The 14032-nt window shown below is 51.3% G+C and overlaps 1 protein-coding gene across 2 annotated transcripts in view; it reads left to right on the forward strand.

Moving 5' to 3' along the window:
• Positions 1 to 13266, forward strand: part of LOC132008221 (cryptochrome-2) — a 36416-nt gene extending 23150 nt beyond the window's left edge. For both annotated transcript variants that reach the window (XM_059386660.1, XM_059386661.1), the window contains 3 exons: positions 183 to 275; positions 1440 to 1581; positions 10967 to 13266. In XM_059386660.1, coding sequence (XP_059242643.1) covers positions 183 to 275; positions 1440 to 1579 — 233 coding nt within the window. In that variant the 3' untranslated portion in view covers positions 1580 to 1581; positions 10967 to 13266. The remainder of the gene's footprint in view (positions 1 to 182; positions 276 to 1439; positions 1582 to 10966) is intronic.
• The last annotated feature ends 766 nt before the right edge of the window (positions 13267 to 14032 follow it).

The raw sequence follows: 14032 nt of genomic DNA on the forward strand, positions 1-14032 counted from the left end.
AGGGCACTCCAGGCTGGGCTGCATCAGGCCTCTCTCAAGTGTGGCGGGTGGGAAGAAGTGGAACCTCAGCGTCATGGCCCAGCACCCCCTGTCCCCCGCCGCCCATCCTGTCTTCAGATGCCCTATGGCTCTCTGCATTCCCATGAGATGACGTTCTGATTGCTCCCCTGCCTCTCCCCCAGGTCTGCTGGCATCTGTCCCTTCCTGTGTGGAAGACCTCAACAACTCGGTGGCAGAGCCCAGCTCGAGCCAGACTGGGAGCATGAGCAGTGCAGGTGAGTAGCAGCTGGCCTCCTGTGGCCTGTGTCCGTCCGGAGACCACCGCAGAACTAGAGTCACGGGGGCCTGAGGACAAAGGCTGGAATGAATCTATGCCCCATGTACAGAGCTTATCGTCCACTGGGGAGAGACAAATAGTAAAGGAACTGTGCAAGATCATTTCCGATAACACGTGCTTTGGGGGAAATAAAATTGAACAATCTGATGTGAGAGGCGCTGGGGAAGGGGGACTCCCTCAGGTACTTCAGATCGGAGCGGTCAGGGAACGCCCGTCTCAGCCGCGACCCAAGTGCCGAGCAGAACCCGGCTTTCCGGGAACTGGGAGAAGAGCATTCCAGGCAAAGGGAGTAGCAGGGAGAGACCAGAGACATGCAAGGAACAGAAAGGGAAGCCAGGGTGGCCGGCCTGTCTCAAGGGAGGAGTCAGAGTGAGACGAGGACAAGCTGTGGCAGGAGTGGCGTCCCCGGGCTCTGCGTGGGTGAGGGGAGGAGTGTCGTCAGTGCCCTAAGAAGGCACAGCCTGGTGGTCAGCAGGGTGGAGGTGCGGGGCTTTGATCTAGGTTTTCAGAAGCTCACTCTGCCTGCTGTGTGGAGGGGACAGTGTGGGCAGGAGCGAGGACAGGGAGGCTAGAAAGGCGGCAGCCGTTCTTGTCCAGGCAGGAGGTGGCGGCACAGCCTGGTGGTGGTGCCGAATTCTTTGCCTCCCAACAGCCTCCCACCCCGCCCCACAGCCCGCCCCAGCTCTGGGCTAAGTATCAGTAAGGTGAAACCGGGAAGACCTCCTGGGTTTCTGCAGCTTGCCCAGCCAGGCCGGCTCCGCAGAGGAGGTGCTGCCTCAGGAGGCTGAGCCAGCATCCTGGGGGCAATGCCTGACCTTGGAAGCAAGGGCAGCAGACAAACCAAATCTGTCTCTGGCCTGGAGCCCGTGGGGCTTGGGCCCCAGAACTGGCCCTACTGCCAGCATGCTGGGTTATGCTCTCCTTAGACATTTCAGGGCAAGGTCACTGCTGGAAGGAAGGCTGAGGGGCAGGCCTGTGAAGCAACATGTGGGCACGGCTTCGATGCAGGCTCCCGGCTCGGAAAAGAGCTGCCACTGCCCAGTTTTAGGTCATCTTGGCTTTAGTCACAGTCCGTTTGACACTTTGACTTGCTTCCCTACAGGCCCAAGACCACTCCCCAGTGGCCCAGCGTCCCCCAAACGCAAGCTGGAAGCAGCCGAGGAACCACCGGGTGAAGAACTCAGCAAACGGGCCAGGGTGGCAGAGTTGCCCTCCCCAGAGCTGCCGAGCAGGGATGTCTGAGAGTGAGTGACAGCAGCTTAGAGGCACCTTTGGGAAGGAAGGTGGGAACGGGTTTGGAGCTGAAGGTTAAAACCCAGCAAATTAGATTAAAACCTGGTAGGGATTGCATGATTTTTTTCTTTGGATTTCAACTTTAAATTTCTACCATTCTGACTTCCATACTTTTAAATTTTAAAAAGGATGTTTGAAAGTAAAGCCTTTTTATTTTTTTTTACCAACTAAGGGAAAGAGAATAGTTTTTGACTCTTTCTACTTATCAAAGTGAGTGAGATCCAACAAAAAGAAAGTAGAGCCCAGGAGGTAAAGCTGTGGGAGAATCAGCCCCGTGGCAGGGTCTGAAGAGGCTCCTGGGCCCTCTGCCACCACGGACAGGCTGCGTCCCTGTGCGCTGGGGGGAGGCCCAGCCCCAGCTGAGGACCAGTAGGGTCTGGCTGCCCATCATCAGCGCCTCTTAAAGCCACTCCTTCATTCCCACCTTCCACATGGCCTTGGCTCTGGGCTTCCGTGTCAGCACTCAGCTTTCTTGGAAGCCCCCTGAATGTCATGAAAAAACAAAAATAAAACCTGGCTCCTTCCACAGAGCAGGAAGGGACTTTCTTGCCTTTCTTGGGGAAGTATAAATCCCTCTTCTCTTTGAGTCATCATCTCAGGTGTTCCTTATGCGCCGTGCCTGTGTCACTGGACTGGAGAGTGATTTTTTTTCTCTGTGGAACCAATTACTTCTTTTTTCCCAGCCCTTCCATTTCAGGGCTAGGCAGGGCCATCTGGTTTGAGCGTCTGTGCTTGAGTGCTGTGTTTGACACTCGTGCCCTTTACCCTGCTAGGCTCTGTGTGCTAGACGTTGCTCACTGATTTGTACTGGCTTGTTCTAGAAGCACTGGCAGCCTTAGATACTACTTAGACACTACCAGATAGTATCTCAGGTGCTACTCTCTTTGTTAACTCTTAGCTCTGTGATACTAAGCAAAGTTTATTCTCTCTTATAAATCTGGAGCTTGCCAGGCTGGTACTCCGACTTTCAGGCGAGAAGATCCAAGAATAGAGAGGGTAAATGTCTGGGTCAGGGTTGCTCAGGAAGCCGACGGCATCCAAGTCAGAATGAAATTGTCGCCAGCAGGTGTGTGAGGAGGGACCATGAGCATATAAGATGTGTTATGATCCCCATCCACAAGCATTTAACAGTCTCCTTAGAAAAGAATACAAATAATTTATGATTCCTAGGCAGCACACGCTTCCCACAGGCCGGCTGTTGGTAGGTTGGGGTGATCACGGAACAGGACACAGACCTTTACACTTAGGGCTGAGAGGTGAGTTGGATTTAGGCCACAAGGAGGGCATTTCAGACAAGAAAAATAGCTTCAGGGTCACATGATCTTTCATAAATTCCTTAACCGCTATGAGATTTCATTTCCTCACCTCTAAATTCTGTGGTCATAAAGGTTCAACTATTAAATAGATCTGTCAGGTAGGAATGTGTGGGGCCATCAGGAGTGGCAGAGCTGCCTGCTGTGGCTCAAGCAAGTAGGGATTTATTTTTCTTTCTAACCAGAGGCCCTGAGGTGGGCATTGCGTGGTGGCTCAGCAATGTCAGAGCCCTTTTTTTTGCGCTTCTCTTGCTTCATGGTCTCAAGGTAGCTGCCACAGCCTCAGCCATCAGTTCCTCAAGAAAGAAAGAGGAAGCAAGAAAGAAAAGGAATAGCAGAGACAGCTGCACTCATTCGTCAGTAAACACACCTGCGGTTTTTGAGCACAGTTTGCTAGACACTGTCGTGCTTACTGGGATATTGAGACATGCCGAACAAGGCTGACAAGGGCCTTCCGTCTTGGATGCATCTTGGTGGAGGAGACAGACAAGGAACAAAGTCAAGAGGCTCTACATGATATGAAAAAAATTAAAGTTGGTAAGAAGATAGAAAGTAAAGGTTGGGGCGTAGTGAGGGTTGCAATTTTATATTAAGAAGATTATCAGGAGATGCCTCTCTTCCTCTTTATGAAGAAAATAAAAGCTTTCCCAGAGGGGCACCTGGGTGGCTCAGTGGGTTAAGCCTCTGCCTTCAGCTCAGGTCATGATCTCAGGGTCCTGGGATCGAGTCCCGCATCTGGCTCTGCTCCACAGGGAGCCTATGTCCTCCTCTCTCTCTGTCTGCCTGCCTCTCTGCCTACTTGTGATCTCTCTGTATCAAATAAATAAACAAAATATTTAAAAAGAAAGAAAGAAAGAAAGAAAAGCTTTCCCAGAATACCACTTCCCCAGCTTTTCACATTGGTCTCATGACTCCAGACTAAGAAATCCACGCCCAGTGTGGAAAGTGAGCATTTGGATTGTCAGGATTGGTTTAGACCATTGGTTTTCCAACTTGAGTGAGCCGTAGAATCCCCTAGAGGATTTGTTAAACCACAGATTGCTGGGCCCCACTCCCAGAGCTTCTGATTTAGTAGGTCTGGGGTGAGGCCTGAGAATTTGCATTTCTAACAAGTTCCCAGCAGCTGATGATGCTGACATTCTGGGACTGAACTCTGAGAGTCACTGACTTAGACCAATCATGACTCATTGTCTGTGTTAGGCCCATGAGCCACTGCTAGGTTTTGGTAGTGATGAAGTGTGGATACTGGTAGACCGCTAACAGTGTCTAGGTAACATACAAGACAGTTAGCCCAATGCCTGGCTCATAAGCTCACAAGTATCCACTATTACTATTATAGATACTGTTATCATTATTATTTTAGAAGAACAGAAGACTACTGTTGGGTTGGATCAGGAAGGGTCCTAAATGTCAGGCGAGTGAATCCTTGGTATACTCTGGATGCCAGGGGACATTTTGGAACAGGAGAGTGAAGTGATCAAACTGGCATTTTTGGAGGCGTTAGTCTGGGGCCTGCAGAGGAAACGGTGGCAGTGTGGGAGCCGGCTGATGAGAGGCGATAGCCGTGACCCCAAATGAAAACATGACAAGGGTGCAGAAGTCAGCTGTCTCTGGCCTTGCCCTCCAGGAAATTATTCTTTGGCCTATTAGGATCTTAAGGTCTGATTCTCAAGGTTTACTATGCCCTTCATCATGGCTCATTGCTCAGAAGTGGGAGCCAGGAGGCCAGAGGACAAGACAGACTGGAGAGGAAGGCACATGTTCTTTGGAAACCCTGCAAGAAGAGAGGACACTGGGGTCTCACTGTCCACCGCTGGTAGTGCCTGGTCCTCAGTGTCCAGCATCCCCATCCGCAAAATAGTGACAATAGCACCTCATCTGGGCACCTGGGTAGCTCAGTGGGTTAAGCCTCTGCCTTCAGCTCAGGTCATGATCTCAGGGTCCTGGGATTGAGTCCCACATTGGGCTCTCTGCTTAGCAGGGAGCCTGCTTCCCCCTCTCTCTCTGCCTGTTTCTCTGCCTACTTGTGATCTCCCTGTCAAATAAATAAAATCTTAAAAAAAAAAAAAAAAAAAAAAAACCAGCACCTCGTCACCTGCCCTGCCCATCGAACATACCTGGCAGGGGAAGCAAGTGTAAAACCATACATTCAAAGCCTTTGAACAAGTAAAATGCACCAGGGAGATGAAATCATGTTCCCGTCTTGCCCACGTTTCTCAGGGCATCTTGGATTATATTATTGTTAATGTCAGTGAGAGGCAGCCCTCTGGGCTGAGTAGGCCACACAGCTGTGCCCACATGGCCTGCGCTGACACTACGTTATACTGAGAAGACTTGCCCCATTTCCCGTCTTCTCTTGGTCATTTTTAGTTGTGTGTCCTGGAGCAGGGTACTTAGCCTTTCGAAGAGACGCTGTCAGGTATCTGTAAAGTGGGACTACTCAGTCTTGACCAGCCTGAAGGCTCCATCCTGAACCTTCTGAGGCCCCGTTCAGCTCTGAGCTCTATCGTTTTGTGGTTCTGTTATTTCTAATGCTTCAGACCTGTGGCAGTTCGCAGGGCAGACAATGATTTACAGTGTAAAACACGCCCTGATATCAGTAGGTTTCACGTTTACCTAAAACCCACACTGATGTCTGTTCTGCATCTGGTTTTATTGTACAATGTTCACTAAACTGAAAAATAAGCCAGCCCCCAAATAGCTGTTGCAGAGGCTTTACCATAAGCCCCAAAGCTGCTGACTGCCCAGGATTCCATTAGCCTCCAATTGTGTCCAGATTTTTCTTATTGGTCCAAACATTTTACCATGGGGAACCAGGTCACGTGAGCCATTTACCCTTCGGCTGGTGCACAGCGATCTGTTGAGAGAAGCCCCACTGAATACAAAAGGCTCCTGACAGAGGATCGCCCCTCCCATTCCCTCCCCTGCCCACAGTTCACCAGAGCTGGGTTAGCCCTGGAGCTTCACTGCCGAAAGCCTGACCCCTGCACTCTCCTTGTCGTTTTGGCACTTCTTCCGTTGTGTGTCCCTCTTTGGAGGAAGCACTGTGTGTGAAAGGCAGCGGGCAGTCTGAAACGCTACACAGTGGAAGACAGTGCAATGGTCGGGCTGCCCGCCCAGATCAGCCAGTGCGCGGCGGTCCTGCTGCTCACTGCCCGGGAGCCTTTGCCTGCCGAGTTGCCACCCCTCTGCTTCTCACCCTGGAAATGAGAAGTTGGGATGCGGGCGGGCCGTGTCCCTTTGCACTCCCCACCTCTGTCCCTGCAGTGGCTGCCGGTTGACTGACGTCCCCTCCCTGTTGCTGTAGGATTTGTATGGTGCGGGGAGGGACAGTGTGTCGTTGACATGAGGAATGAGACGGAGCTGAGAGCCCAGCTTTGTACCCCATCCTGGCCCGTCTGGGCCCAGCTGCACCTCTGTTCTTCCCCATTTCTAACTTGGGAGTCTGTAGCAAACCTTCTGCCCCTGTCAAGCTCGGGGACACTGAGACTTGGTTACAGGCTCCAAACGAAGTTTCCACCCACCTTATCTGCTGAGGCAAACTCCAGCATGCGCTTCACGCACACCCGTTCCGGGCTAGGATCGGGGGCAGGACGGCCTCACAGACTGGGCTTTCTTGTTCGCATCTGGCACACAGGTTGGAGGGCATGTAGCCCTAACACTGGGTACACCGAGGGGGACACCATTAAGTCACTTTGTGTTCCAGCAGCTGCTTCTGGGGTTGCTGTATTTAACGACAGGTTGAAAGAGTCGGGCAATTGAGAGATTGATTTTTCAGCACATGTTTTATGAGTTGATTTTTCCCTTGTTGCCTCCCCCAAGCTGTTCTTCCCTTTCTCTTAGTGTTGCTGTCATCACTTTCCTACAGGGCCTCATTGCTTTCCCCAGTCCCTTTTTTCTGCAGACTTATGCTCTGGCTTGAGAACAAGAGCACGAGGAACTGTCTAGTTACCTGCCGATCAAGCAGCTTGAGGAACTAGTTGACTAGTTTGACTAACTTTGACTAACTTTGTGGACAAGAACAAGCTGGTTCTTCCAAACCATGCTGTTCTGTATTTGTGGTTTTGAACCCATCACAGAGGGACTTGGGTCACTGGGCCATATCTGTGGCCACACACTGCCACCCCCTTCCTGAGCCTGCCGCATAGCATAGTATCGCCCAAGTCAACATGGGTGTGAAGTGTTAGCCTTAGAGCCATGTGGCTGCTTAAATTCTGTTTTGTTTTTTTGTGGGGTTTTTTTTGGAAGATTTTATTTATTTATTGGATAGAGAGAGCACACAAACAGGAGGGACAGGGAGAGCAGACTCCCTGCTGAGCAGAGAGCCCGATGTGGGGCTCGATCCCAGGACTCTGAGACCATGAACGGAGCTGAAGGCAGATGCTTAACTGACTGAGCCACCCAGGCGCCCCAAGTTCTCAGTTCAGGCGTTTGTTGTCATCCTTTGGAAAATGTTGGAATTGTGATGCAGAATAATTGAGCTGACAAATGCATTGCTCGGGTTTTAGATGTGGGGGCGACAGGGTACATATTAGGCTCTCGTAGTGACTGGAGTACCCGCCCGTTACCAGTGTATGCCAGATAGAAAAGGGAAGTGTTGCACACGAAAGAACATAGCCTCTTGATTATCATACTTTAAAGTACATGAGAATCATTATAAGCCCAATTCTAATTTCAGCAAATGCCATCAACAGATTGTATGCTGGGTCATTTTCACTGTGGGGTGTAAAAAAAATCACCAAGACAGTTGACAGGCAAAGCATATTAGAAAATAATCTTATAAATTTGATTAAAAGTGCTCACAAAGTCACCTGATTCACAGTGTTTTCTATATATGTAGTGGCCTGGGAAGTCTTAGGCCATCCCCCAAGAAAACATAATGAAAACGAGTAGCTAAGAAGAGAAAGGATTTTTGATGCTTTTTGGTAAAAAGACCTTCTAAGCATTTGAATTAAACCAGTCCCTGAAAAGGGCATTTTTAACCGAAAGCAAGCCACTACTGTTAGCAAGCACATGGATCCATTATTCATGTGATCTCAGGAGTGAAGGCAGGGCTCGTGTCCTCTCTTCCACAAAGGCCCCACAGACCCCGGACAGCCACCATAGAGAGCCATTGCCCAATGAAGTAAGTGCGCATCTCCTCCCTTGTAGGGTCAAGAGGGAGAGGGAGCCTGGAAATCAGTCCCTTAACACATACCCAGTATCACCTTCTGTTGCTAAGCCCTGGCTCCATAAGCAACAATCAGAAGCACTTAGAGACAAGTTTGCCAGAAGCTATGAAGATCACTGGCTACAATTAAACAGTTTGCCTACACAATTAGGCTGCCAGGTGTTTGATCAGAGAATCTGGGAAAGAGGAGGCTTTCTCTCTCCTTAGTTACAAAGACGTCCTTGCTTCAAATTCTAGATCAGTCCTGTCAGATCTACCATGGATGCCACAAGTGTGATTTTAAATTTCTAGTAACTACATTGAGGAATAAGTGAAATTAATTTAGTAATACATTTTTTCCAGCCATACATAGGCATTGGTTTGCAAACCGTATTGGGGTTACCTGTGCTTGGGAGAGTCAGATAAAGGATGGAAGCCCTCCCCAGAAAGTTGGAGCTACTCACACAGGAGAATGTGCGCCGACCTTCAAGGCCCTCATGGATCGCCCCTTAAGCCTATCCTTGGACCCAAAAAAAGTCCAAGAACCCCAGAGTAAGAGCTAGTGTTCTAAGGAATTTGTATGCACTCTATCTTCCCCCATCCCAAAAGGTGGAGAAAACACAAGAAACAGAGGTATTGGGAAGAGGACCCTCTCCAGTCCTGAAATTTGCAGTTTCAGAAGGAAAGTCATCTCTGGCTTAACGGGGGTCAGAGCGAGACCCGTGTGTAAAATATATATCACATCCTGTCTCAGTAAACATATGTATGCTTTAGAAAGTGACCCATTTATTTATAGGTAAAACATGGCTAGCTGATTATTATGGTACAAGCTTAAAGGAAAAATTTATTGAAATAATACTTACATTAGGGGCCCCTGTGTTGCTCAGTGGGTAAAGCCTCTGCCTTCGGCTCAGGTCATGATCCCAGGGTCCTGGGATCGAGCGCCACATCAGGCTCTCTGCTCAGCGAGGAGTCTGCTTCCCCCTCTCTCTGCCTGCCTCTCTGCCTACTTGTGATCTCTGTCTGTCAAATAAATAAATAAAATCTTTAAAAAAAGAAAACAATACATATATTAAAGAATGAGGCTCTCAGTACTAACCCAATCAGGTACCTGCCCTTTAGTTTGCTCTTCGTTTTCTTTCCCTAGCCTCCAGATAACTTACCATCATCCAGGTACAGTGTTCTTCGGAATCACATTTGTCTTCAAAGGGTTGCACGTGTCCGGAGACTGATTTTGAATCTCTGGCTCCAGTGTCTGTGACCCTGCGGAGCGCGTTCCCTCTTCTCTTAAATTCTGAACTTCCGTTCATGTTGCTCGGATGTGTAGTGGCCTTCGTGCCACCATGTGAAGTTCCATTTTGTGTCCTCTGGAAGTCTGGATGAGCAGTGCTGTGATAGAGAGATTGCTTCGTGGTGAAAATACGGGTGTTGGCATCTGTCCTGGGTTTCCTGGCTTGGCTTGGTGACTTTTGATGCTGTCATCCTGGGCCACTTGTCCTGTCTACCTTCTGTTTTCTCATCTGTATAGCTAGAGGCCATATCTTTAGGATTAACAGGATCACGAGCTGTTTGAGTTTGCGAGTGCGGTCAGAATAAGGTGCCACCACCGACAGGGGGGCTTCAACAACAGAAGTCTGTTCTCTCGCAGTTCTGAGGGCTCTGCACCTGAGAGCAAGGTGCTGGCTCGTCGCTTCCCCTGAGGCCTCTCTCCTTGGCTTGCAGACGGTTGCCTTCTTCCTGTGAATGCCTGTGTCCTAATCCCTCTTGTTATAAGGTCACCAGCCATACGGGATTGGGGCCTACCCTAATCACCTCACTTTAACTTAATTACCTCATTAAAGACCCTTTCTCCAAATACAGTCACATTATGTGGCACTGGGGGTTAGGCCTTTAACATATGAATTCGGGGGGGGACACAATTCAGCCATAATACAACTGTATAGGGGTGCCGGGGGGCTCAGTCGGTTAAGTGTCTGCCTTCGACTCAGGTCATGATCCCAGGGTCCTGGGATCGAGCCTGCATCAGGCTCCCTGCTCAGCTTCTCCCTCTCCCTCTGCTGCTCCCCCTGCTTGTGCTCTGTCTTCCTCTCTCTCTGTCAAATATATTAATAAAATCCTTTTTAAAAATACAACTGTATAGTGCCTGACTGCATTAGGTACAGTGAGCCTTAGTATCATCTGCCTCACATCATTTAAACGTACAAACCTTTACTGGAACCCCTCAGGTGTCTGTACCCTCTTAGATACACTAGACCTATTTAAACAGGCAACCCAGCATTGTGACTGGCCTGCCCTGTCCTCTGTTCTCAGACATGAGGCCATTTCATCCCTCTGCTCCAAATTCAGGATGTTATAAATATTTAAAATGACTCCTCCTTGTGTCTCCGTGATACCCACCCCCCAGGTCTTCTCACACAGCGCCCAGGGTTCTTTGATCTCTATGTGGAAATTTGCTTACCTGCCGGTTCTAAACTCGGTCATTGCCCTCATCTTCCAATTCCCGGCCCCCGCTGGCTTCTCTTCTGCTGTTTGTTTTCTGAGTGTCTCTGGCAGCAGCCACTGTGCCTTGATTTGAAAACTGCCCTTGTCCTGTCAGAGTGCCCATCACCCCGGCCTGCGGGGAGTCCCTGTGACCTTCTCCTCCTCCTCTCCTGCCCTGAGCCCTGGAGCCAAGGAGGCGCCGAGGGTCTGCAGGGAGAGCTTGTCCGTGCACTGCCTCCGAGGGGGCGGTGTTCCGACCCCTGCAGCGCACCCCAGGCTCTTCCTGGTTCGCAGTCTGAGTGTCCTCAAAGAAGCAGCCAGAGGAGTTTGTGTCCCTGAGCCACCGAGCAGCCGCCCTGAACGCTCCCTTTTGCACTTGTTTTTGTCTTTCAGCGGCAGCACTGTAGCTCCGTGAGCGAAGCCTGGGAGCCCGAGCAGCCGCCACGGCAGCAGAGTGCAACCTGCAGAAAAGCTGATCACCGACGGAGACTAGACTGAGCGAACATGTGTGCTTGTGTGTACGCGTGTGCGGGGAAGGAGTGGTGTGCGTGTTTGCGTGTGCATGCATCTGTTTACACTCTCGTGATTCTGAGCACGGCTTGGGCTGGAGGAGCACGTGTAGCAGCTTCACCTCAGCCTCCAGACGCCAGGCTAGAGGTCATGGCAGTGACTTTCAGCCAAACCTGTCCCTGGGAGCCAGCTACCTTGTCTGAATAGGAGAGTAGTAGGACCCTAGCTGGGACTCGGGCACCTGCTCCACCCCACCCTGACCCTGAGCCCTTCCTCCCTCTCTCATCACATCGGACTGAAGAGCAGGAGGACGACATTGCTGGCTTTTGTCCAGAGCATGGGATTCTAGAAGCAGCCAGGACCCTGCTGAGTTCCTGCTTTATGACGCGGGTGGTTGGGCAGGCTGGAGGGGACAGATGCTCTCCAGATACAGTCACCTGGTCTGGCTTCTTTCTCATCTTAAAATTTCCTGCCACCAGGTCCTCCAGAGTTCTCCTCGGGCATCTGGGACTGAACCTGAGGCTGTAAATAGATCTGGAAACATGCTGCCATCCCAGGGAGGTACACCCAGATACCGGACTCATGGGCCATACCCATGGTACTGTAGACGCTAGCCCCAAAAGTGCCCACCTTTCTGGAGCTGAAAACCTAAAGTTAGGAATTGAATTGCAGCTTTTACTGTTCCTGCCTCAGAAGCTGAGAGCCAGCCGCAGAACTGACTGTGGAGACTCGGTGCCTCCACAAGGAGGAGGCAGGTTCCTGGTGAGAAAGCCCCCTGGTTCCTCCAGCCACACTGCAGTGCTGCATGAGGTCAGCTGACACCCAGCCAGGGGAGCCATTCTGTCCCGTGGTCTGTAGGCTTCTGGGGAATGCCTGGGACTGGTCCACATCCAAGATCCTGTGTCAGCTCTGCCAGTGGCCGGATACCAAGGACCCCGGCAGGTGGACTCGGGGGAACTGCCAGAGACAGTTGAGAAATGTCCGAGCAGAGCTCTCAGCCAGCACACCGACCCTTCCAGATGCAGCCGGTGGGAGGTTTGACCCAGAGAAGCCAAGGCCTTGCATTCCAGGACTGGCCTGGCTCCCACCTCAGCCCTCCCACTGTTAAAGGCCTGTGTTGAGGACATAATGAAAAGGACTGTGTGGTCAGCTACAGCCAGTCTTCCTTCCACCCTGTGGCCTGCACGTGAGCCACAATGTGTGTGTGTGTGTGTGTGTGTGTGTGTGTGTGTGTGTGTGTACAGGTGCGTGTATAACTGAGAGGCTGATTTCTCTTTGGATTTTGTCCTCATGTGTAACATTAAGCTGGCCTCCGGGCCTTTTCCTCTCTACCTCCCTGTGACCTTTCCCAGCCTCATAGCTGTTAACTCCCTTGGCCCTTGCCCTGTCCCTCTCTGTCCTCCTCTGTCCTCAGACCAGAACCCTGGGGTCAGGCCTTTGTTCCCTCAGCTGTCCAGCGCGTTGACAGGCTCCTTCCTGAGATGTCCTCAGGTTTTCTCAGCCGGAGAGCTGCCTTCCAAGTCCCCCTGTTGTATGTGTGTCACCCTCACTAGAAATGTCCCATAATCGTGGGGGAAGCAGAGCCCAGGTGATGGTGTGTATTCAGAGCGTTGAGTAGGGGTCTTCTCTGTTCCTCCAGCCCCAGCCTAGAGGAAGGAGAATTGGGGGCTATTGCCAGAAGGGGAGTAGAGCGAGCCTGGAAGGGCTGTTCTGAGGGATCGGGAACGCCAGAGGGCTTGGGCCCAGAGTCGGTATTTGTTCAGCAGCACCTTCAAATACCAGGATGTTTCCCTTCTCCTGCCTATTAGATGACAGCCCTCTTGCCCGAGGTACAAGTTGGTGGGACCACCTCCCCCTGCTTCACCATCCCTGGCAAGCTGGCCCATTCCCAGCAGAACAGAGTGGTCCCCTCCCAGAGCTGGGAGGGCCGGGGTAAGGGGAGGGTGCATCCAGTGGCCCAGAGCTCCACGACGGCTTTGTGCCTCCCCTCTTCTAGCCCAAGTGTCCCCGGGGCTGCCACAGAACATTGACCCAAATCCTAATCCAAGGGCCAGCATGGGGAAGAGATGGTCGCAGACAAAATGCACTTTATACAGAGATTTCTTACTACTGGGAAGGTGCGTTTCTCCCACAGTTTGTGAATATTCACGTGTTTCATAAATGTCTGATCCTGTCTGAGCAAAGCTGTGTTGTTGTCAATCTGTGGGAGATCTGGGAACCAGGAGTCAGTAAGGCTGAGCCTGAGTGAAGCCTTCTACCAGACCATCTTGCTTCCGCTGGAACCAGGAGCTTCTCACCCCTCCTCAGACTTGGCAGGGAGGAGAGGGATGGGTAGAGATGGGGGGAAGCTGGAGGCCCGTAGGTGAGCAGGCAGGTCAGACTAGTGGCAGCTCCAGAGCTTAGCCGGAGTTGGGGTGGGGGTAGGGGTGGTGTTCAGTCAGCCAGAATGGTACAGAGCACTCCAGGCCCAGGATGAGGTTTCTGAGTTCTATCCTGCAGTGACTCAGCCTCTCGGGCCACCTAAAGCCCCAGGGCCAAAGCTCAGTGAGTGGCAGGGTTCTCTCCAGGCTCCCAAGCCATCGTTTATCTCAACTCAGCCACTTAAGCACTGCGTGGTGGGGCGGGCACGCAAGCGGCCAGTGCTGAGTCTGGATGGTGGAGCTCTGCCCACAGCCAAGCCCAGGGCCCGGATGCTGGCTTTGTCTCATGCCATCTGTCTGGAGAGTGGCCTCTCTGCAGTGGATGTGGGCTTTTCTATGGTAGTTTCTAACCTTGGACTCCTGGAAGAGTTTTGTTAGCTCACACCACACTCCAACTTCATGTGGGCAGCAGCTCAGACAGGGCCCAAGAATACACAAATTGCTCTACACACAGTGAAAAGGGGGGAAAGGGAGGAACTTGGCCCTGGGATTCATCTCATTCTTAGCTCCGCTTTGAAGTTCCTTCCTA

This window comes from Mustela nigripes, unplaced genomic scaffold (genome assembly GCF_022355385.1).
Source record: "Mustela nigripes isolate SB6536 unplaced genomic scaffold, MUSNIG.SB6536 HiC_scaffold_76, whole genome shotgun sequence".
NCBI classification, from domain to species: domain Eukaryota; kingdom Metazoa; phylum Chordata; class Mammalia; order Carnivora; family Mustelidae; genus Mustela; species Mustela nigripes.